Source organism: Equus quagga, chromosome 5 (assembly GCF_021613505.1).
Source record: "Equus quagga isolate Etosha38 chromosome 5, UCLA_HA_Equagga_1.0, whole genome shotgun sequence".
In the NCBI taxonomy this organism is placed as follows: domain Eukaryota; kingdom Metazoa; phylum Chordata; class Mammalia; order Perissodactyla; family Equidae; genus Equus; species Equus quagga.
The window spans coordinates 10,284,089-10,309,070 of record NC_060271.1 but is presented as its reverse complement, the minus strand read 5'-3'; the positions used below and the strand labels follow the sequence as shown (position 1 = coordinate 10,309,070).

The window sequence follows — 24,982 nt, the reverse complement described above, 5'->3', positions numbered from 1 at the left end:
GACGTGGAATTCACAGCATGGTGGGACCTGGGGGAACATGGTGGGATGTGGACCCTGAGAGACCATCCAGCCCAACCAGAGAAGTCCAGGGACTTGTCAGAGACACAATGAGCTGGTCGGAAATCTGGCACTGCAACCCAGAAGCCAGAAACATTTATTGAGCACCTACTGGCTGCCAGGCACTGTACTGAGCTCACCTCTAATCTTTAACCATTTTTAGAGGTTGTTGTTATGACCCCCACTTTAAAGGTAGGTAGACAAGGTTTCAAGAGGCCAAGAAATTTGCCTAAGATCCCACAGCTAGCACGAGCCTGCGACAGACTTTGAACCCACACTGATGGTGGGAAACGCTGCCCTCTGGAGGAGGAGCTGGGTTGGATCTCAGTCTAGCTTAGGAATCATAAAAGCCTAGGATCAAATCCTGCCTCTGCCAAAATCTTTTGACCTCAGGCAATTCTCTTCACTTTTCTGAGCCTCTTTTTCCTCATTTGTAACATGGGGAAGATAATATCTATGAGGAATAGATAAGACTATGTACAAAAAGGACTTTGCTCAGAAAATGACAGTGATTGACATTGTTTTTGTTAATAACAGGGTAGGGAGGAAGGGACATCCGTGCAAAGGCCCTGAGGGAGAAAAACACATGGGCAAGGTCACCCTCAAGGTCACTGGGAAGACTGGTCTGGCAGGAGCAGTAAGTTGGACCTTGTCATGTCCTTCAAGGAGCCTGGACCACTAGGGGAGTAGGACATGAGGCTAGAGGTAGGGCAGGGCCAGCAGCTTCCAAATGCTATTGGACGTCACTGCCTGAATGCTTGCTGGGCTCGCCGCCAGCAGGCTTGGGAGCACCCAGTGCTTTGGGCTCTGGCCCAGCCCTCAGGAAGGGTCCTCATCTCCTGACCTCTCTCCTCATGGCCCAAGAAGTTGGCCCCAACAGAGGACCTGAAGTGAAACTTCTCAGGGGTGTGTCCTCCTCAGCCCTGATACTCCGAGTCTTGAGAGAGGGGGATGTTGTGTACTAAGGGGACATACGTATGCCTGGCACTGGGCAGGGGGTTTTCACAAACCTCTCATAATAATCTTCTAAGTGAGCTCCCCTGCCCCATTTTACAGATGAGGAAATAGAAGGATGAGAAACCTACACGCCTAGATGACAGAGGAATCCTAGAGGATGAGCTCTCAGATGCGGTGGCCTCTGGAAGCAGCCAGACTAACCTAGAACAATGATTGGACTCAGCTCCCGGGCAGCTCCCATCCCTGTGGATCCCCATGTCAGACCCAGACACGTGGCCACCGCCTCGCTGTCTGACCTCATAACGATACTTTCTGCTCAGGAAATACGCTGTTGAGCTCTTCTGCCCCACACGCTCTCTGTGGCAGGGCCGGGATTATTTTTCCTGTGCCACAGATGGGAAACTGAGGCCAGAGGGAGGCTAAGGGACGTTGTCCCTGAGGATGAAGCCAATTAAGCAGGACTCAAGCCCCCTGCGGCCCTGCTCGGCCACTTACCGCAGCCTCGGCATGGGAATTGCCACTTTCTCCACCATGGGGTTTAGCCGATAATAATCCAAAAACGTTCTCGCCACGTTCCGCCCCAGCTTCATATCTGCAAGCGTGTGCGTTAAGGAGCAACTTGGAAAAGAGACTGAGACAGAGTGAAAAGAGGACTGGTAATAAAAATGGTCGCAGTAATGAAAACAGTGACACCACTCACCGCTCTAAGCTTTTTGTAGGTACTGTCTTTTCTGATTTTCACAAAATCTTACATGCTAGATACTATTATTTTCCTCATTTTACAGATGAGGAAACTGAGGTGCAGGGAAGTTAAATAATTTGCCCAAGGTCACAGAACTGGGAAAGAGAGGAGCCAGGATGTGGGTGTAGGAAGTCATCCCCTAAAGCCTGTGTCACAGCTTTCAGAATATACCACATCCCTTTGGGAATCCCTGGGCTCCCGTGGTCTGGCTACAGGTGGCTCAGGGTGGAGGCAGATAAGCGAGACCCAAGGGAGAGAGATCCTTTGTTATATATAGACCAGGGCCTGCTTGACCCTCAGGGACCATCACCTACTTTGGTAACCTTGGGGACAATGGTAAAACCCTCTCACCCTAAACAGAGTCCCCATTCCATCTTGAAATTTACCAATAATGAATCCTTAGGGTAAGGATTCATGACCTGCTAAAGTACAAACTCCCCAGGGAAGGGGAATGGGACAATTCCATATTGCCCATTAACACTTTAGTATGAATTAGTACAACAATCATCTGTTCAACAACACAGAGTACCTGCTCTGTGTATCATATCTCACATCTCTGGGCCGTCACATGAGCTATTTCATTTACCAGAAGTGCTTCCTCCCTTTCCCCTGGCTCATTGTTCCCCATCACTTCTCCAATCAGGTGACATCTCTTTAGTAAAGCCTTCCATGATACTCCTCTCCCCAGGCCTGTGATTGCTGCCCTCGCCCCATTCTCCCATGGCTTCTGAACTGAATTCCTTCAAAGCACTTATCTATCTTGTATCCCTCAACTCTGAACAGCCAAACTGTCACCAACTCTTATCCATGGGACCTCCTATCTCTTGAGTTTGTCCACTTCTCTCCAGTCCCCTGCTGTCCTCCTGGAAAAGGCCAGCACCGTCTTTCCCCTGGATCACCATCAGCCGGCCTGATGGCCTCCCTGCCACAGGTACCCTGCCTCTGCTCCGTCTTCTACAGCATAGCCAGGCGGTTGCTCTAAAACGCAGACCTGACCACGTGCACATCTGACCACGTCACCCAACCGAGTAAAAACCCTCCAGGGGCGCCCAGTTGCCTTTAAAGTTCACATTTGGAACCTGACTCACAAGGTCCTTCACACTTGGTCCCTGATTATTTTCCCAGCTTTGTACTTGCTACCTCCCGCCTTCTACCCGCTGGTCCTTCACACTCCAGGATGCTGACTGCTGCCTCCAGGGCTTTCCCACACCAGCCCATCTTCCTGGACCACTCTCCCTCCTTCTACCTGCCTTACAGTGCCGATGCCCTCTCAGCCTCCAGACAACTCGGTTTAGTTGTCACTTCGCTGAGTAAGTCTCGGCCACCACGCCATCCAGGGTTACGGAGCTGGACTAGTGTCTGTGGATCAGTTAAGTGAGTTCTTGCCACCTTCTTCAAGAAGTCCCCAGGCTGGGGTTGGACCTGGCTCAGGACATGAAAGCCAGCATTTGTGGGGCACCCACCACGCACCCGGCACGTCACTGGTCACTGGTGCTCTGCTTCGTGCACATTCTAAACAACCCAGGAGGAAGGCTGGTTCTCCCCTTGTGCTCTGAGAGGTCAAGGAACTTGTCCAAGGCCACATAACCGGCAACGGCAGAGTCAAGACTCAATTCGGGACTGTCTGACTCCAGCACCGTGCTCTTCCCCAGCCGGGGCTGGTTCCCAGCTTGAAGGCACCTCTTCTGTCGAGTGCTGAGTCATCCTAGGCCAGCCCCGGTGGGAGATGGAAAAACACCAGACGAGTTGTTTATGACCGTGAGACGCGCCACAGGCTCGCCGGGCTCAGGTCTGCCACCTGCCTTCTTCCTCCGGGCGTGACCGACCTTCTCTGTGCTCTTCCTTAAAGAGTTCACAAGCTAGCACCGGGCACGGCATGTCTGACAGCAAACCCTGGAGGCAGTCTTGCTGGCTGTTGTAACCCAGCCTGGCTCTGTGGGCTCGGGGAGCCCAAACCATAGTGTGTGCCCATAGTAAGAGCTGTGGGGCCAGAGGAAAGGAGAGGTCCCTGCTGCCTGGGAAGAAAAGTGGCAGCGGAAGTTTGGGGTCAGACGCACCTAGTCCAGTTGCCGCCTCCGCCACATGCTGTGTACGATGGACTCTATTTTCCAATGGTGTCAGCAACAATCTCTCTCATCTCACATGTTATTCTGTGACATGACCTTGACACTCCTTCCATTGAAAAGTGTGGCCTGTGTCCCCTCCCTTTGAATCTGGGTGGGCTTGTGACTCACTTGTAACCAAAAGAATGGCAGAAGCGGCGGCAGTGACACCGTGGGGCTTCTGAGGCGGGGTCAGACAGTGATGCAACTTGCACCTTGCTTGCTGGAATGTTCCACATGGAGTCCGGAACCTGCATGCAAGCAGCCTGACGACCCTGAGTCCCAGGCTGTGAGGAAGCCCAAACCAGCCCAGGAGGGGCTGCAGGGAGAAGCCCTGAGCTCCGTGGCGAGACTACCAAAGAGATTCCCGGCAAGCCCACAGCTCCTCCAGTGCTCCATCCGCTCTGCCAGCTCCAGCCACTGTCTGACGCTGCAACCTTGAAGGCTGCCAGCTAGACGCACCCCGCTGAGCCTGTCCCAAATTTCTGCCCCCTGGGAAACATGAGAGAATAACCATTGTTTTAAACACTAAGTTTGGGGGAGATGTGTTATGCAGCAGAAAAGAACTAGAACACCCGTGGGGCTTTGCATAAGCCAGCCCATCTCCCTGAGCCTCAGTTTCCTCACTTGTAAAACGTAAATAATAACGCCTGCTTCATGAGGAAGTGCGTGACCCACATATGCTGTGGACTGAAGAAGTGAATGTGCGGGGGAGAGGGAGGCCTGAACCCGCCCTCCCCAGCCTGCAGTGCGGGGCAGACTTGGAGCAACCCCAGGAGGTCGCCTTGCTGTCAGTCCTCTTGAGCTCTGAAGGCAAAGAAGTCGGGCTGTTCCACTTAAACGGCCCACTGTGCGGTGTTGATCATTTGAGACAAACTCCGTTTAAAAGACGAGGTTTTAAAGGGCGGGGGGGGGGGGGGTTGGCGGGGACAACCCTCTCTCCCTCTCCCCCTCCGACCATATTCCATGTTCCTCAAACCCTGTGAGCCTCACTCCTGATTATTTACTGCAGTGGCCCTGCCTGAGTCGAGACATGGGACGCGGGTGAGAGGAGGGGAGAGATAGATTGAACATTTTCAATTAAAACAAGCTGTCTTTGAACAAAGATTTAAGATCCAGGCCAGGAGAAGGCAATAACTCTCTCGGCTGGAACCCTTTCCAACATATTGCAGAATTAGGAGAGGAAAAAAAGTTGGAGCGAAAGCTCCCGGCTCTTCACAGCCAACAGAAACCCCAGACTGGCCTGTAAGTTGGAACGACTCCTCCTCAGGCTCTTAGGCAGCTCGCTGGCCTGCTTCTCGCAGACGGCAGAAGCGAGGGCAAGTGGGGTCAGGACCCTGAATTGGCGAAGCAAGAGGGTTTGGCTGGGGTTTTCTGAAGCCAGCCTGACTCGGTGACTTCTGCCCAGGGCTGTTTTGAACGAGAGCGTGGCTGTCAGCAGCTCCAGGCTCCTACATCCTGAGACCGTCAATGGGCGATGAGCGTTTGGACATTCACTGCTCACTCATTCATTCATTCAAACATGCTGGGCTTCTCCTGTGTGTATACTGCCACGAAGAGAGACAGGGATTGGGGTTAGAGAAAGAAGAGTTAGACAAATACAGTTTACAGCGTAGAGGAGGAAACTAACATGTCCCAATTAACCACATTGCCAAGCAGGCCGGTGCACTGTCACCTTCACAGAAGCCACTATTATTTTTTTAGAGCTCACCCCATGCACCGTGCAGTGTGGTTACTATGGTCATCGGCACCACAACCCTGTGGGGTCAGAGCACTAGTCAATACAGATTTTACAGAAGAGGAAATTGGGAAAAGGAGAGTTTGCACAATTAACCCCGAGGCTCACAGCTTGGAAGTGACAGAGTGAGCATAGAGCCTGAACGCCTTTTTACACCGTGCCTGTGTCTTCTCCTCTCTTGAGTGCGGTCATAAATTCACACGCTAAGTTCTGTGGACGTGTAGAAGGAGATGGAATTCTGAAGGGAGGAACTGTGAAAGGCTCATGAGAGTGGGCATGTGACAAAGATTTGAAGGACAAAGACGACTCTGAAAAGGGGGAGGAAGAGAGACGAGCATCAGCAGAAGCACAGAGTGCAGCCAGCACGCGACCACGAGTCGGAAATGAGACAGAGAAGGGCCCCGGGGCCCTGGGAGCTGGAACACAGAGCGAAAGAGGAGGTCGCAGTAGCTGCTGGAAACAGACCAGCGAAGGCTTCGAATGCCAATCTCAGGAATTTAGACCTGTATTCTGCAGGCAGTAAAAACCAGCGAAGATCTGTGGTCGGGTCTATCATTCACTCACTCCATGTGTATTTATTGATCATATACTATGTTCAGGCTGTCTGGAAAGCTCAGGTTGTACTGTGGTGAAAAACAAACAAACAAAACAAAAAAATAGCCAAGGCTAATGGTTCCTAAGTCTAGAAGCAGAGACTTAACAAAGTAATAGAAAAAAATCCCAAAATAAGTACATAATTGTGCTCATAATGGTACTCTGAAGAAAATGCCCAGGGCCTGGACCTGAGGGCTGTGGGGTGCTGCTTTGGATGGGGGTGTGGGCAGGCCCCTCCGAGGGGCGGACGTGTGAACTGAGAGTGGACAGCGAGAACGGCAGCATCTCTGAAAAAGGAAGGGCAGGTCCTTGGGTGGGACAGAGGGACTGAAGGAGGGCTGGCGTGGAGAGACAGGCAGGGCTGGGTCACAGGGAGCCTTATTCGGGGCCACCTGAGGAGACTGGATTTTCTGAGTGAGTGGGAAGCTACTGAGGAATTGCAAGCAGGAAAATGGGATGGTCTGATTTATATTTTTAAAAGGTCCATACTGTGCTAAAAACAGGACAGCAAGAGTGGAAGCAGGTGGACCAGCCAGGAGACCATTGCAGTGGTCCAGGAGAAAGATGAGGGGGCCTGGACTAGGACAGAAACAGCAGAGATGGGAAGACGTGTTTGGAGGGAAGAACTGGCAGGACCTGCTGACACGCTGGCCGTGGGGCCTGAGGAGGGAAGGAATGAAGGATGACTCCTGTGTATTTTGCTTTAGCAGCTGGGCGGATGGGGTGCCGTGAGCTGGAGTGCAGAGGACCGGGGGTGGGGTGCCTGGGGGAGGACAGGGTCAGGGAAGAGATCAGAAGTTCAGTCTGAGCTTGAGGTGACCATGAGACATTAAGTGTCCAGGTCCTGAATCAGAAACAGGAAAAAATCAGACAATGGAAATGGTTTGGCTCCTAATGTGGTCATTTTCCGCACGGATTAGTTTCCCATCTTGACTTTACCGGAAGGTGAACCCTGGCAGTTCTGTAAGGGCAGGGATTTTGTCTGTTTTTCTTCCACTGTGTCACCAGTGCCTAGATCAGTGCCTGGTGTACAGAGTAAGTTCTCAGTGAAAACGTGTTCATGCCACAAATCCTTGCCGGTGGTCTGGCCCTATGCTCCATTCCGCTCAGCTCTCTGCCTCCGGCTCCCTGATCTCAGAGAACGTCCCTTCTCAGGTGTCCCAAGCTCTTCAGATGGGTGGCAGTGACAGCAGAGCCCTCTGTTCTCCTGTCACAGGACCTCAGATCTGGCCCACTGAAGGAGAACACAGTGGGAATCAAGACACCAACCTGGTTTCAATCAGTAAGTTGCCATGTGACCTTGGCCCTTCTCCTTCTCTAGGCCTAACCTCTCTGGGGGTAAAGTGTATAGTCTCTCAAGTTCTTTCCAGTGTTAACATGGTATGTTCAAGCAAGGGCCTTGATACAGAGCCTTTTGAAAAATCCCATCCCCATTCTATCATTCAACAAATATTTATCGAGAACCTACTATGTGCCAAGTTATTTCAGGCACATGAGATACACAGTGAACAAAACCGACCAAGATCCCTGCCTGCATGGAGCTTACATCATTGCTATGGGAGAAAAACTATCAATTGAGTACATTCATAAATTATTGAGAATGCCAGAAAATGCTAAATGCTATGATGTAAAGACACAGAGCAGAGTAAGGGGAGTGCTGGGGGGCAGGGAGCAGATCGCAACCTTAGGCCGAGTGGTCAGAGGGCCTCACTGGAAAGGCGGGCCTTCAGTGGGCTTGGAAGAGGTGAAGGAGCGAAGGAGCTGGCCAGCACCAAGGGTGAGTTGATCCTCCTCATCTGAAACATGAGCCCTGACCAGACATTTCATAATTGGGCTCTTGCTAAGTCCAGCCCGATCCCACTACTGAGGATAACAGTCAAGCTCAGGGACAAGTGCTCCCTGGTAGCAGTCAGGAGTACCTGCTTCTTGGTATATGGCAGTTTCCTGATTGAAAGTGCTCCCCACCTCCCAGAGCAGTCCCCGAGGGGATGCATCTCACAAACATCCTCCCGCCTGGCCTGTGGCCTCCCTTCCTGGTCATGCTCCTTCCCTCATGGTCCCTCATCTCTGGAGCCATTTCCCCACTGTCACTCCCTGCAGCTCTTCCAGAACCTCCAGTGAGCTCACCTGGCCTGGCCTGTCCCTCAGGTCCCCCAAGGTCCGGCCCCACCCATCAGATACCGTATTTCCCTTCCTTTCTTCCCACACTTGTGTGCTGTGGGCAGGTCTCATTTCTCTCTCCACTTTGCAGATTAGAAGTCAAAGTAAACTTGTCCAGTGAGGAACATCAAGTATTGGAACAAAGAGGATTAAAACCCATTAATTCGTTCATTCACTCACTCATTCATTCATTTACTCATATATCTATAAAGTGCCTTCTAATGCCAGACACTGTTCTAGGAGCTGGGATACAATAGAGAGAAAAACAGATACAATCTCTGCCCTCATGAAGGTCTTTCCTCGCCATCCTCCTGCCTCCAAATAAGAAAATTTAACTCCTACCTGCTCCCTGTTTGGAAGCCCCCACCGAAAATTCTTTCTCTGCTCACATTCATACCCCTGTAGGCAACAGATGATCATCATTAAAGGGGAAAGATTAATTCTGCAGAGGAGTAGACCAAGGCAAAGTGATTTCTCTTCGGTGAGGCTGACAGCACTGCTGCAAGATGAAGAGGCACCTGTCTAGGAGCCTCCAGGTAAAGCCGGAAGAATAACGAGACGGTGCAATCTCCTTTGTGTCTGCCTCACCCCCCCTCATCCCCCGGGGTCGGACAGGTGCATGGACTGAACGGATGAATCCGCCTCTGAAGCGCAGTGTGGAGGCTGCTGATGGAACTGCAGAGTCCTGTGCAATCTCAGACAGGTCCTGAGGCATCCTCGAGGTAAGGGAGTCTGTGAAGGAGAGAGACACAGAGACACAGCAGCAGGAAGAGACAAAGAGAGACGGGCAGACGCAGAGACCAAAAGCGAAAGAGATGCAAACAGACAGGAAGAGACAAAGAGAAACCGATCAGGACGGAGCAGAAAGAAGGAGACAACGATCATCAGAGGGGCTGGGAGACTCAAACCCCAAAACTAGAGAGAAACGGAGCGAGGGCAAAGAGACAGAAAAATAGCAAGTGAATGACAAAGGGAGAGAATCAAAGAGACAGAGAGACAAATGTAGACAACAAGGAGAGAGAGAGAGAAGGAGAGGAAGAGAGAAAGGCAGAAGGTGAGACAGAAAGAGAAGAAAGAAAAAAAAAAGCAAAGAAACACGGGCAGAGGAGAGAGAGTAAATGAGATGCAACAAGATTTAAACAGAGACAGAAAAAGCTAGAGAAGCAGAGAAGGACAGGGGGAAGGAAGGGAGAGACAGACAGTGGCAAGAAGGGATGCCTCTTTGATATGTGTAGGTGCTTTCAGAAAGACTCCCTTCAAGGAGGAGGCTAGAGAGAGTGCAGGCGGAGAAATGGTGGGGAGGGTGTCCAAGCATTCAAGGATGACTTAGAGTTGGGAATAACTGTGAGGCTCCATATTCGTTCCTACTGCCACTGTAGCAAATTAGCACAAACTCGGTGGCTTAAAACAACAGGGATTTACTCTCCCATAGTTCTGGAGGCCAGAGTCTGGAATCAGTTCCACTGGGCCAAAATTGCAATGTTAACAGGGCTGCGCTCCCTCTGGAGCCTCTCTAGAGGAGAAACCGTGTCTGGCCTCTTCCAGGTTCTGGGGGCTACCGGCACTCCTTGGCTTGTAACCACATCCCTCCAATCTCTGCCTCTGTGGTCACATGGCCTCCTCCTGCCCTGTATGTGTCAAATCTCCCTGGCCTTCCTCTTATACAGATACATGTGTTTGCATTAAGGGCCCATCCTGATAATCCGGGACAACCTCCTGCCTCAAGAGCCTTAACAATAACATCTGCAAAGACCTGGTCTCCATATAAAGTACCATTGATAGGTTCCAGGGATTAGGATCTGGAATGTTCTGGGATGATTATTCAGCACACTGCATGCTCCCAGAGTCCATCTGCTTGGCCAAGAGCTGAGGATGGAGACGCTGGGGGAGTGTCAGCAATGGATTCTGGCTTGGTGCTGGACACCTTGCTGGGCGCTCAACCCACACCCCCAGCTGACCCTCAGCATCACTGGGAGATGCCTGAATCCTCCCATATGAGCAGCAAGTAGGCTTACCAGGATATGGAGCCAGATATGCTTAACTCCAGGGTCCTTTTTCTCTGCTTTATTTGCTGCCCCTCAAGGGCAGGAAATACCTGGACTGGACCAGGTGCTGCTTATTTTCCCTCTTAAACAAAGTGTAAACCTGCCCCCTCCTCTTCTCTCACTACGATTCCTTTCGTTCAGACCCTTATCTCTTACCTGAACTATTGCTTCCACCTCCTAATTGGTCTTCTTGCCTTCAGTTTCTCCCCATTTTCACGGAGAGTGACACTCTCACAATTGCTAATTATAAGTCACTGCCTGACTTACAACCCTACACTGATTCCCTGTCATCTACAGGGTAAGATGAACACTTAAATCCCACATTCATGGCCTCCCATAAGCTAGTCTACCTTGGCCTCTGACCCTGTATCCCACTGTACATCTATTTAAAATGTGGGGTTTAGAGTCTGAAAAGCATAGGTTTTAATCTTGGCTCCTACACGTTTAGCTGCGTGTTACTTACCTTCTCTGAGTCTCAGTGTTCTCATCTCTGAAACGGATAGCTCTATCTACTTCACAGGATTATTGTGTTGATGAGAAATCACATATCCAAAGCACCCAGCACAATACTGGCAGGCAGCAGCTCTTTTTATTATCATTATTATTTATGAACCTGTCATTTCCAACAAAGCATATGCTCTTCAAGGACAAGGGTATGTCATGTTCAAACTTGTTTCCAGAGCCATTTAGCACATGTTAGGCCTATTAACAGAGGCAGGGAGAAAACAAATAAACCAAAAAACAAGAAAAGGGAGGGAGGGAGAAAAAGAGGGACAGAGAGACAGAGGGAGGGAGAGAAGAAGAAATTATTTTTTAAATTCTGTGTTTTCTGGCTGTCCAGGGATAAGACCTTGCAGGTCCCTTCTATGCTGTGTGCCTCAGTTTCCTCTCCTGTAAAAGCGTCTGGAGGTTGAGCTAGATGATGGCTAGTTCTAACTCTCACTCTCTCTGCTCTGCCCTAGGAGCAGTGTCTCCCTGAAGCGGGGATATCCTTTCCAGCCAGGCAGGCGAGGGCCAGCCTTATCAGCCGTGAGAGTTCTACCTACGGCTCTGATGGGCCGTTTGGAAGAGAAATCAGGAAGAGGCTGCCTGGACCAGAACAGATGGAGATCTGACCTCGGGGACAACGTGCCTGATGCTGGATGGGATGACCTTGGGGGATTTTTGCACGTTCAGACCATATTAGCGGTTTGTTGTCATTCATTCATTACTTGGTACTCATTCATTCATTCAACAGACACTTATCAAGCACCTCCTATGTGTTGGGCCATGTAATAGGTATATAGAGTATGTACACACTGGGGATGTAGAGTAAAGAAATCAGGGATGGTCCTGTCCTCAAGCTGCTTATAGTCCAGGTACTATTGACATTTTGAGCTGGATGCTTCTATGTTGTAGGGAGTTGTCCTGTACATTGCAGGATATTTAGCAGCATCCCTGGCCTTTCCCACTAGGTGTCAGCAGAACTCCCCACCCCGTGTGACAACCAAAAATGTCTTCAGACATTGTTAAACATTCCCTGGAGGGGAATTCACCCTTGAGTGAGAACCAGTGTTCTAGAGGATGCACAGAATCTGGTGAAGGGGCAGCAGGTGAAACAGGCGAGGCGGGCGTGGCCAGGAGCTTGAGAGGTGGGCCAGAGCTTGACTGGGAGGGGCCTTCAGCTTTCCCACCAGGAAAAAGTAATCCCTGAATGGATCCTTGGAGACAGAGACGGGGCAAGAAACCTGCTCTCACAGGCCTCATTAACCTCGTAGGATGGCTGTCTAACACCCTCTCCCCAGCACCGCGGCAGGAAGAGTGGCCTCTCTTCTCCAGCACACCGCGGCCACAGGGATGCCTCTCGCTTCCCTGCTTGTCCTGGACTGCTGGTATTTATACCGCATCTGTCTATCTCAGACCCACTTCTCACTCGAGAGGAAGGTAATCTCTCCCCCAAGCTCCCACACCATGGCTCACTTTGTGGCTCCCTCACTTCCCCTCCTCTTCCACTCCAGGCACCAGCAATTTCCCAGCAGGGCCTTCCTTTCCCCGCTGATGGTTGACCATGGCTCTGGAAATCGGCTCTCAAAATCCGCTGTGCCTGCCCAGCTGGGCCCCACTCAGCTGTTGGTGGGACTCAGATGTGGCTCGGCCACAGAGGAGGCTCTGCTTCTCCGAGAGATGCTCAGAGATACTTTCAGAAGCTTCAACTGATGCACAGTAAAAACAAGACAAAGACCAAAGTAAATATTCGTGCAGCAGCATCTCAGAGCAGGCTGGGAGGGGAGAGAGAAGAGAGATGTAGTCAGCGGAGCAGTTCTGGTGGATCCTGGCGTCTGGCCTCTGCTCTGTGTCTGGGTGGCCGCGAGGCTTGTGTGGCGCAAGTCTCCTGCAGGTGTCAGTTTTCCAATCTGTAAAGCTGGGGGAGGGGTGACTTGCTGATGTTGTGAAACCTTTCAGCTCTGATGCTCTCTAAGCCTCTAGGTCAGGTTCCTGCCTGGGGCCATTAGGACGTTTCTGAACCCTCTGATATTAAAGACAAAATTTTATGTGCATATGTGAATTTTTCTGGGGAGAATATTCATAATTTTCCATAATTTTCAAAGAAATCTGCAGCCTCCACAATGTTAAGAATCTCTTCTCTAGATATGTGGATGGAGATACTTGAGTTTGTCATCACCTTCCAGGTAATATTCCTTCTTCTCATTTCCTGACTCATTTGCTTTTTATATCTTGACTTTTCTGGGATTAATGAGAATCTGGAGTTGCTGGGGAATGAAATCAAGCTAGACTTGGAATGGAAAGAACAATATGGAGAATCTATTCCAAGTGCATCTGCCTTAACCTAGAGACCCTCTAAGAGCCTGGTGACCCCAGCCCACTAAAGGGGTCAAAAGAACAGCTCAGCCAAGATGGTCCCGAGGAGGTGACTGCAGAGCTCAGCTGGGGTCTGGGCCATTCTGTGTCGGGGGATCAGCCTTCTGGCTGGAAGGAAAGCAAAGTAATAATGGAAACTAGCTCAGAATTGAAGAGGCCCACTCAGGGTTTTGCTGAGGGGAAGGACATGGGGTCCCTGATCTTTAAAAGAAGGCCGCTCCCCTGTTCCTTTTGTCTTCACTCCTGCTTAGGCCCGAGTCAGCAGCTCTTACAGGAATTAATGGGACGAGCAACATCCTGAGTCAAGAAACGCATATTTGGGCGGCAGCTTTCACCGAATTGCTGTACGACCTGGGGCAGGTCACCGACCCCCTCCTGGGCTCCAATTTCCCCATTTGTGTGGTGAGGAGGAACTGGGCTTACGTCACAGTGTCACCAAGGGATGGCCATTACTATAGTGAAATTCCAGTTGTCTAAGCTCACTCAGCTAGCAAATGGAGGTTAAGACCTGAACTCAGGCCTGTCCCACTCCACGGCCTATGGTTTTTTTTAATATGCTATAATTCTTTATTATTTTAACTTTCTTAAAATAAGCTCTGGGTCAGTTGCTGTGGATTCAGAGATGAGAAATCAGTGCTTGCCCTTGAGCAGCCCTTAGAGGAACCATGTAAATACAAATTGCAGTCCAGGGCAATGACTCCTGTGGCAGAGGGAAGTGAGTGAAGTGGGGCACAGAGTGTAAGATTTAACATTGGGGGAATCCTGGAAGACTTCTTAGAGGAGGCAACACCTGAGCTGAACTGGGGGAGAGGGATTTTTTTTTGAGGTGAGTCTTCATTAAACAATTTTGTCAACAAACAATTGAGAGTCTACTATGTACCAGGTCCTCTTCTAGATGCTGAGATACGACTGTGCATAAAACAACAAGTCTCCACTCTCATGGAGTTCACATCACAGCAGGGAAGATAGTCAATAAACAAACAAACTCATGTAGAATAAGGCTGAAATCTTGGAGACTGGAAGGAAACGTAGGTGTTGGCCAGTTAGACAGGGGAACACGGCAGGGAAAGTCACCCTGAGCAAAGGCAGAGGCATGTGCAAGTGTGCTGAGGTGTGGCAATCCCTTCAAAGATTCTAGGACGTTTGGCGTGGCTGGAATATCTCTACAAGTTGAAGGAGGAAGCAAGAGAAATATACAAAGACAGGTCGTGAGTCCTTTCTGTGGTGTAATGACATGAACTTTAGGCTGCAGGTAACGAGGACCCATGGCAGGGTTTTCAGGGAGGGAGAGAGAATGTCAGATATGGCTTTAGGCTGATCACTCCTGTGGCCCTGGTGGAGGATGCTTTGGCAGGGACCAGGACTGGAGACAGAGAGGACAGTTCTGCTTCAGGGAGGATGGTGAGGGCCTGAGCTAAGACTCTAGCAGCGGAGTAAGGCGGAATGGTTAGCATTAGAAATATTTGTCAGGTAAAAGTAATGTGACTTGAGGGTTGAATGTGGAGTGCTGGCAGAGGTGGCTGGACTAGGGATGGCAATAAGGATAGCAATACCAGGTTCCTGTCTTGGGGACGTGGGTGGTGGTGTCACCATTGATCCTGGATATGAAGTGCACATGTGGCTGCAAGAAGCCAGGGGGCTCTGTGCTCCCTAGAGGGCCTCCGTGGCACTCTTCTTAGTCGTAGTGTTGCCTCATTTTATTTTGTTGCACAGTTGTATCAAGCAACTCCCATGACCCCTACAATGAAACTCCATTGCAGGGGCCGGCCCCATGGCCAAGTGGTTAAGTTCTCACACCCCACTTCGGCGGCCCAGGGTTTCGCCGGTTCACATCCTGGGTGCAGACATGTCTCTGCTCGTCAGGCCATGCTGAGGCAGCGTCCCACATAGCACAAACAGAAGGACCTACAGCTTGAATATACAACTATGTACTGGGGGGCTTTGGGGAGAAGAAGAAGAAGAAGACTGGCAACAGATGTTAGCTCAGGTACCAATCTTCAAAAAAAAAAGAAACTCCATCGTAATATCTAATTATTGTATTTTCCCTGCATCTAATGCTCTTTTGGGGACATCCCGGTTTCACGTCAGACAAAACTATAAGTGATCCCACTCACAGGATGGGTAAGAAGCTGGGCTTAAACTCCCCATGAGACTGACAATCTTCACGATAGAATATATTCTCTCTGGGACTTTTCTTTATTTCCATTCTCACTCTCTGATGGGCCAGCTGGCCTGTCTGTCTGCCTGGCTGCCTCTCTCCCTGTGACAGACACTAATCAGGATCTGCTCAGTGTCAGTATATAAAACATGCCTGTGCCACGTCTCACTCAGTCCTGCTCTATTTTAGTAACAACAAGACAACAAGTCATATTATGTCCCATGCTCTCATTTATTCCTTGGGCAACAGGATTTCTTAAACCACTTATGTGCCATTTCATGCTCCTCTGTGGCAGAGCCTCTGCCTGAAAGGCCATCCCACATCCCCTGCCTCATTGCCGCTAAGTAACGCCTACCAGTTCTTCAGGCCTCACCACCTCCTCCAGAAAGCCTTCCCTGGCCTCGTGGCCAAGTCAGTGCTCACCATCATATGCGCTCCTGGCACTCCCTGGCACCCTTTCATAGTCCTCTCATGTTGGCAACTTCCCATGTGTATGTGTGGTTTTTGATAAACATCTGTCTCTTCTACTAGGTGAACAAGGTGCATGATCACAAAAACCACATCGCTTTGTTCATAATTTCCCCTTGCCCAGCCGAGTGCATGACGCATTAAAAGTTCAATTAATATTTTGCTGTTAATGGTAGGAATTTGGAGGGAAATTTGGCCCCACCTTCTTCCCGGGCCAGGGTTATCTCAGGACTTCACTGGGAGGAGAAATAGAGGTCACTTTCTAGTGATGGATGGAGAATGCGGTTGGGAGAAGAGAAATGCTGAGATGTGGGAGTCGGTGTGAGAAAGGCTGCAAACAAACGTCACCGACTCCGGAAGGCAAAGGGGCTTCGTTCTCCCTCCATCACGTCTAGGAAGGAGGAGAAGTCCAGAACCAGGCTCCCTGGAAGAGGGACTGTCTGATGAAGGGAGAAGGAGACCCTGACTATCACCGTCTGATAGGCATTTCCAAGGAGTCCACGAAAGGCCAAAGATGTGGCTCTGGCCTGGATGCAGAGATGAAAAGTTTTGTGGAGGAAACGATGACCCTCTAGTCCCAGGCAGGTGATCCTGGGGTAAAGGGGTCAGGTTCCTGTGACAACTAGTTATAGCTAGACGGTGAAGCCAGTCGATCTACTGGGCCTCCAGAGACATCAGTCCTCTTGAACCATAGACTCTCAGAACAATCCCCCACGTATGCAGAGCAGGGAACCTTGGACCTCTGCCTGGAGGGGACAAAAAGGAGCGAGGCCTGGGAGCCAGCAGGCCTGAGCTGGCTCCCACCAGACCAGGACTGAACCCATTGCACCCATCGGTTCCACTGCCCTTTGCCTCTCTCTCCCCATTAGACTGAGAGTCCCAGAGGGCAGAGCCTGCATCTTCCCCATCCTTGTTCCCCACAGCCTAGTACAACTCCACCAAAAAATATTTGTGGGGAAAAAAAGTAAACGAATTGAGGGTTCACCCTCAACACTCAATTTCCTTGTCTCTAAAGTGGGAATGACAATAGCTACTAACTAGAGAATTGTGAAGATTGAATGACATAACGAATGTGAAAGTGCTGAGGATGGAGCCCAATGTAAAACAGATGCTCAAAAATAGATAGTGTGTCCTCTCTTTTGCCTTTAACCACACCTCCTGACTTCAAGCACTCCCTGCACTTTACTGACCTTCATATTTTCTAGGCTGAACTTGACAGTGCACCAGTGGTTAGAGGATCATAAAATATCTGAGCAGGACAGTACTGATAGTGGGCATCTGTGTTGTTTTCTTTTCCTGATCTTAATCTATTCCCTTTTCACACCACCTCATTTTTCCATATTGAATCCCCAATCCCAATCCCTGTGGCTCAGGAGGAGCTGACTCCATCCAGAGTCTGGGTGGGGACAGCCAACCCTCTCCTGACCAATCAGAGCACTGAGTTCCTCCTGCCACAGTGATTAGTCGGGGACGACAAATGGCCTGATGCAACTTAATACTGGGACTTGTGAGAAAGGGAATACCCTTAATGCTGAGAGGATGCCATGTCCACCAGGAGCTGCTGGCAGCCATTTTGCTTCCATGGAGGGAGAGAGCCTGTCAGAAAATGGAGCCAAAACACTCAGGAAGCAGCTTGACACCCAGTCCTGCTGACACAGTTTGACTCTCTTGTCCCAGGCATGCCTAAAACCAGTATTCCTTTGGACTTTAACAGCTTGTAAGTTAATTAATTCCCTTTTTACTGAAGTCGGTTTGAGTCGGGTTTTCTGTCACTTGCAAACAGAGGCATTTTGACTAATACAAGACTTTGCATCAAAACTCCTGATTTTACAGATGAGGAAGAGATTTGCAAAATCTCATGGACAGTTTCCATACACAACCAATTTTCCAGAGAAATATATTGCCTCACTTCCTTTTATCTTCCCTGCTGACCAGAACAGGGGCAGGCTGTCCTTCTGCCTGGATGGGGTCATAGGATATTGATTTTGGTCACAGAATGCTTAATCTTTCTCCAACTGAGAGAATTTCTTAATTCAGATCCTCAGGAACCGGTTTGTTTTGCGTTACAATGTTTTTATCCCCGAAGCGGAACTGCTGATGACTGTCCTTTCCCTTCCACACAGTGTAATCAGCAGCAATTAATTCTAATCACAAGGAGACAGCAAGAGTGAACAGAGCATTAATTGGACGGAAGTAATCAGAACCTCCCTTAGCCCACACTTGGTACCTGTATGCAGGCAAACGTGAGCAGGCACATGCACTCCCATGCGCACACACACACACACAATCAACCAGAGCACAAGGAGAGGGTTTAGAATGAGCATGCTGTCTGGTCAGCATGGGGTACTATAAAAAAATCAAGGACTTTGGAGTCACAAAGATTCCACCACTAAACAGTTGCTTAAACTTGGCCTCCTCATTTGTAAAATGAGGATGCGCAGATCTACTTCAAAGTGGTTTAGAAGATTAAATAATCTTGTGCGTAAAGCACGTTTCACTGGGATGTAGCAGGAGCTCGGTAAGTGCTCGTTCTATTTCCTTCCGCATCAAACACCTTTTATAGCCAGTAGAGAATAAAGGTCTAACGTGATGGGAAATTTTATATCCTAACCAACTTGGTAGTCTCCTCCAGACTCTTCTCTTAATCCTATACCACTGTTCTCCTCCCTCTACCCCCAACGCATGCACACACACACACACACACACACACACTCCCTCCTGCTTCTTTCTTTTCTGGGATTGTAAATTCTGGGAGGCAGCTTGGTATCCCCACTGGCCTCGCAGGACTTGGCACAGAGTGGACACTGAGTGGACGTTTGTCGAGTGACTATTGACAGAGCCTGTGCCTTTGCTCATGTTCTCTCTCTACCTCCGTTTCAGTCCTGGTCATCCTTCAAGGCTTAGCCTAGACTTCACCACCCCCTTCACACAATTTTTGGAGCTTGTTCCTGGGAGCACTCTCTTCTCTGAACTCCATTCCTCTTTCACGATGCCTGTGGCTTTCTACGTGGTGACAGAAGATATATGGCATCATTTCTTCTCTATCTCCTCAAGTTCCTTTACTCAATCATTCAATCAACTCCTTGAGCCAGTGTACGGTGGGCACCATGGATATGAGAGGCACCGACTGGCTCTGTCTTGAGGCTCTCAGGTTCAGGTAGGTTCTTGAGCACAACAATGGTGTCTGACGCATCTTTCTGTACCCCAGGCCTTGGGCCACGATAGGTGATCCTTAAATATTTGATAATGGCAATGGGTTGTCTAGGAGAGGACATCTGGCCTGGGACATCGGGGGGGTCTTGTGAGGTTACACAAGGCCAGCGAGCTCCTTGAGGTTGGGTATGGATGGTTCTGGACTTTCTGAGGGAAAAGATTTACTACTACAGACGGAGATCTAGGGGTATTTCACCCTGCCCCTAGATCATGTCACACAGGATGCACTCAAATCCAAACAGCCTGAATCACTGAGACTTAGTCTCCAGGGATATATGGTCTAGTAATATATCTGCAGGAGCTCTGGCCTGGGGTCAGGCTCACCTTTGCCACTGGTTTCACAGTGATGTTAAATAAGTCATTTCCCTTCTCAGTATCAGTTTAGCCACCTCGGTTTTATTCAGCCAACAATTATGAACACCTACTGTGTTCCTGACACCATGCTTAGTCCTGAAGACACAGAGATAAGTCAGATATGATCAGCTCCTTTCAAGGGCTCATAGTCTAGTAGGCATTATGAAAAAGCACATCAGAGAGAGCTGTTGTAACATCTCTACATTGTGTGGTTCTTTGTTTTTAAAACCTTAAGAAGGCTCCTTATTACCTTCAGGACAAATTTCCAATCTCCTTTACCAGGAACAAAGGCCTTTTGTGATCTGGCCTCCGCCTGCCTGTCCAGCCTCTCCCCCGTACTGACCACGTGCCCTGGCCAGACTCGAGAGCTAGTCATTCCCAATGCTCCATTAGCGTTCATGTCTTTGCCCATGTGATGTCTTCTAAAATTCTTTACCTGCTAAATTTCTGATGATCCTTCAATACAAAGTGAAAGTGCCAAAATGGAGGTATGCACAGAAGGAGCATCACATTTGTAAAGTGGGAGTCGTTCTGAATATTACGGTTTTAAGAAAGCTTTCTGTCTTCGTTTCTTTCCTTCTCTCTATCTTTCCTTCCTTCCTTTCCTTCCTTCCTTCTATCCTTCCCTCCTTCCTTTCTTCTCTCTCTCTCTTTCCTTCTTTCCTTCTCCTAGTAAAGGGGCAGACTAGATCAGATGAGCCCTACCAACACTTTTAAGATACAGTGCTCCCTCGTTAATGTTTGCGCAGGGTCTTTGGAACTCATGATCGATGCGTCGGAGCTGGGCTTGTCCTCGTGGTGTTTGAACATGTCCCGAGAGCCAGTTTACCAGACTGCAGGCTCTGGGCTTGGTTCCTGAAGAAAGTTCCTCCCAACGGTGAGTGAGATATTCCGTCTCCTTCACTACACCCAACCTTCCCTTTCCTAGATTCCTGTTCCTGCCCTCGATTATAGTTTTCTCCCTTAAAAAGCGATCACTTAGGCCTCTTATTTCAGAGCAGTGAGATGCTCTTCCACAGCCACGGTCCTTCAGGCTCCGGCAGAAGGCCTTCCTCTCTTTCCCGCTCTTGCCTGTCCTCTCAGTGACGCTCAACCATCCATGCAGATCCAGCTCGGAATCTGCCCTCTTTAAGAAGTCTTCCCGGATTCCTCAAGACTGAATTAGTTGCTTAGTTGCTCTGTTCTCTCTGTTCCCACAGAATTCTGTACCCATCTTTTCCTTAGCTGTAATCACATTGTTTTAATCCAAGCCAGATTAAGAGGCAGGGTAGCCAGGCAGGGTACCAGGTACCATTTGAGATGGGATGATAAAGCAGTGATGAAATACGGCAAGGTAGAGAAAATTATACTTATCAGAACTGTTCACTAACATGTGGTTGGAAGGAGATTTGAGACCCAGAGAGGTGAAGTAACTTTTGCTCAAACCATCAAGGTAGAAAGTGGTAGAACTGGGCCTTGACTCCAATTTCAAAATCAACGCTCTTGTTGGTTATTCACTCAGTCTTATGTGTTAAATTCTAACTGTGTGCCAGGCGCTGTGCTGGGCACTGGGATGCAAAACTTCGAACACAGCTGCCCTGGATCACAGCAGGCAACAGCAGATCAGAGCCACGTCCCTCATGTTGGTCTCAGATCTCCAGATTTGAGACAACTCCATCCCACTGTGTGATTTCACCACTGGGAAACTCCACAGCCAGCTTCCCAGCCTCTCCCTCTCCCCAGGAACAGGCGAGATACTTCCTCAGAACAACCCCTTCCCCTGCCCCGAAATCTTTGGCTGTGCCCACTCTGGAAAGAGAGCCAAGGCTGCTGCCAAGTTCATTAATAATTTTGGCTTTCAAGGAAGGAGTTGGATTGCTTTGCTCTTCAAATATCAAAACATCCAATTAACACAGCTAATTAGCATCACTAGCAGCAGTCAAAAGAATGGCAATTTAGATGCAGGATTTCAAAGGTTTCCTAGTTGCAGGCCAAGGCAACCCATCTCTTGCTAATGACGAGAGTTCCTCCTTAGGCAATTCTATAGCAGCCATCAATTAGCCTAGCCACCAGGCAGAGACTGACCTCATCTCTGAGTCGTTTGTCTAATCAGAACTGGAGGTAGAGAGAAAGAGACAGAATGGGAGGAGAGAGAGAGGAAATTAGAAAAAGAGGAAAACAGACAGGAAGAGAAACAGAGAGAAACAACACGCAATGACATAGAAATTCTCAGAGACAGAAAGAGACAGACACAGAGTGAAAGAGAGAGAGACAAAAGAAAAGGTGATTTACAGATAGACAGTAATCATATTGGCACAGAGAGAAAAGAAGAAAGTTCTTAAACACAGAAAATATATGACAAAAAAACTTCAAACCACGAATATCTTTCGGAAAGTAGCTGATCTTTGGGAAGCCTAGTGTTAAGCTGTATAAAATTTGGCAAAATTTGTCTGCAATGGTGAGATCCAAGAGAGGAGAGACTCAGAGGCCCAAACCAGAGCTTTGCTCTTCCCTTCTCACACTGAATGTTGGTCCTCCCGCGAGGCTTGATTTCTCTTTAGAAGGTCAGGTATGAGATCAACATTCCCGCATTTGTGTACTTTCTCCTGTAAACCCAATGGACTCGACAGCCAGGCCTATGATCAACCAGGGGTACTGTTGTCTCTTTCAAGGAAGGAAACCAGTTGATCTCGTACTGAGTCTACCTCAGAAATGACTTCCACGTCTTTCCTCCTCTTCCTCGCACTGCCTCTGCCCTGGTGCAGGCCTCATGGCCACGTCTCTAGATCAGTGAAACAGCCTCTGGTCTCTCCTCGCTGCTGTCCAATTTATTCTTATCACTGCTGCCAGAGAGACGTTTCTAAGATGCCAATATGACTATGTCCCTCTCTAACTTAAATCCCTTTTGAATGGGTCCCATACTTTCTCTGAGTCAAGTCCAAGCCCATTAAACGTGGCATTCAAGGCCTCCCTCTAGGCTCTGCCTCCTGCCTCAGCTTTCTCCTGATCCACCTCTCCCACTCCCCACTCTGTACTCACACTCCAACCACACTAGATGACATGGGGGCCCCCGGACGCCCCATTCTGTCTCTACCTCTGGGCTCCTCCTCATTTCGTCTGGCCCCTGCAATACCTAACCGACCCCGCTCTTGTTCTGTGCCTTTCTGTGTGTGTGCTTATGTTTGCACACTTCCCTTGACTATTAACATGTTATTTTACCATCTCATCTCTAATCCATCAGGTACACAAGGGTCACAAACTCAAATGCCTTCAGAGGGTTAGCTCGTAACGTAAATATGCGCAATGACAAGTATGAAACAGCAGGGGAAGCAGTAGCAAATTAGACAGTAAAGGCCATGCGCCAAAGCCCTCAAACTCAGAATTCAACCAACCAACAAACCACCTCACCAACCAGCAAACATTTTTCTGGCCAAATTCACCACCTGCAGGAAGGAGTCAGCCATTGGTCACCAGTTGGTGACGCTCCATCTGCAACCTGGACTAGGAGCTTAGCTTGTCCCACAAGGCCCTCCATGTTCAGACTCCACTTCCATCTCTTGCCATCTCCTTGCATCTGGTTCCCCCGTGTAGGGGTGTTTTCACAGCCTCTGCTGTCTCCTCCCCTTCGGGCCCTGCAGGAGTGTTAACTGTGTGTAAATTGCTGCAAAGAACACTAACATTTACAGTGACTGGGCCAATCCTATCAATATGCCTGGCCCAGGCAAGATGTTATTAATCAGCATTTTAATGAAGCCTAATTACAGCAGATGATGCCTCCCACCAGGTAAGGCAATGGATACAGATGGGAGCAAACCAGGAAATCGCTGCCCTCTCCTGGAACTTGTTCTATTGTAGCATAGGAGGGTTAACTCTGGATGGACTAGATGGCTGCGGTGACAAGAGTCCAGCAGAAGGCCCTGCTCAGAGTAAGAAATGACCCCTTTCCCCTGTGCCAGCATAAACACAGTGAATGGAGGTGGGCTTTTCACTGGAGATGGGTTCCGGAAAGTGATACCATCTCTTCTGAGCTCTCCCCCAGCTGGAGATTCTGTCTTTCCGGATTCTGTCTTTCCAGATATGACTCCATTTCCAGCATCTACCCCTAATCAGGCCTTGCTAAGGTATTATAGTCTTCAAAAGATGGTCTTTGGTTGCTCAACTTTTTGCTTTTTCTCTCTGCCTCTCCATTGACTGCTCTTCTCTTTTTACAACACTCAAGCATCCATGGCCCTTCCAACCCCACCCTGGATGCAGTTTAGTGGTTAAGAGTGCAGGCTGTGGAATCAGACAGTGCTGAGTCAGGTCTCTGACCCCCACATCCACCAGCTGTGTGCCCTTGGGAAAGTTACTTTATCTCTCTGATCTTCAGTGTCTTCATCAGTCAAATGAGAACAATAATGCTTCTCTTCTTCACATGGTTATTTTGAGATTAAATGAGGGACAATACCTAGGGCAGTGCCTGGCATTTAACCGAGTCCCTTCCTTAATTCTGCATCTTTACTGGGAAGTCAGTAGGTAGGAGAAATTCTCAGCCCTTGCTGGTTGTTTCTTTCTTAATTGGGGGATGAAGTATGGATTTCACAATGCTCCCAAAATCACGCCAAGGGGAAGTACCTACTGGACCAGGGTAAACTGACCTGGCTCCCCTTTTCTATCTCCTCCTATATACACCATCTGCTCTTCCTATTAATACAGTCATTTCCTCATGCTATTCTTTTGCTCAAGAACCTTCTCTGGCTCCCCATTGCCTATAAGCTAAAACTCCTAATTAGTACTATGGCACTCGAGGCTTTCTACGATCTGGCCACAAAGGACTTTTCCAACTTAGTTCCTAAGCCTCCCTTGTGTGAACTCACCACTCCAGACAGGCCAGTTTCTTAACATGCTCAGTTCTGCCACTGAGCCTTTGTTCATGACGATCCACTCTCCAGAATGCCTTTCCTGCCTCACCACTAGTCTGTAAGTTCCTTCACTAGACTGTGAGGGTGGATGTTTTGTTTTGAATCTCAATATCAATAGAGCTGGACACAATGAAGGCCTTCAATAAATACTTGTTAAGCTGGACTAAACGCCACCCCTTCCAATTCTTCTTCTTTAAAGTCCAGGACAGATCCCTTTGGGTGCTCTGATGTAGTCAAGTTCAGGATCTGAAGCCAACAGACCTGGGATCAAACCCAAGCCCCACCCATGATGGCTAATTTTATGTATCAACATGGCTGGGACATGGGCCCAGAGAAGTGGTCAAACATCATTCTGACTGTTTCTGTGAGGATGTTTCAGATAAGATTATTTGTGAACTTTGAGAAAAGCAGGTTATTCTCCATAATGTGGGCCTCATCTAATCAGTTGAAGGCCTGAAGAAAACAAAAGACTGACCTCCCCCGAGCGAGAGGGAATTCTGCAATGAGCAGCCTTTGGACTTGAGGCTCCTTTGGACACATCAGCTCCTCCCCGGGTCTTCAGCCTGCTGGCCCACCCTGCAGATTTTGGATTTGAAGCCTCCATAATCACATGAGCCAATTCCTTAACATCAATCTCTTTCTATAGACACATCCT

General features: G+C 49.1%; 1 protein-coding gene across 4 annotated transcripts in view; it reads right to left on the bottom strand.

Moving 5' to 3' along the window:
* AGBL4 (AGBL carboxypeptidase 4) overlaps window positions 1-24,982 on the bottom strand; it is a 1,241,053-nt gene that overhangs the window by 47,962 nt on the left and 1,168,109 nt on the right. For all 4 annotated transcript variants that reach the window (XM_046660687.1, XM_046660683.1, XM_046660686.1 and 1 more), the window contains exon 12: window positions 1,510-1,606. In XM_046660687.1, the coding sequence (XP_046516643.1) occupies window positions 1,510-1,606 (97 nt within the window). The remainder of the gene's footprint in view (window positions 1-1,509; window positions 1,607-24,982) is intronic.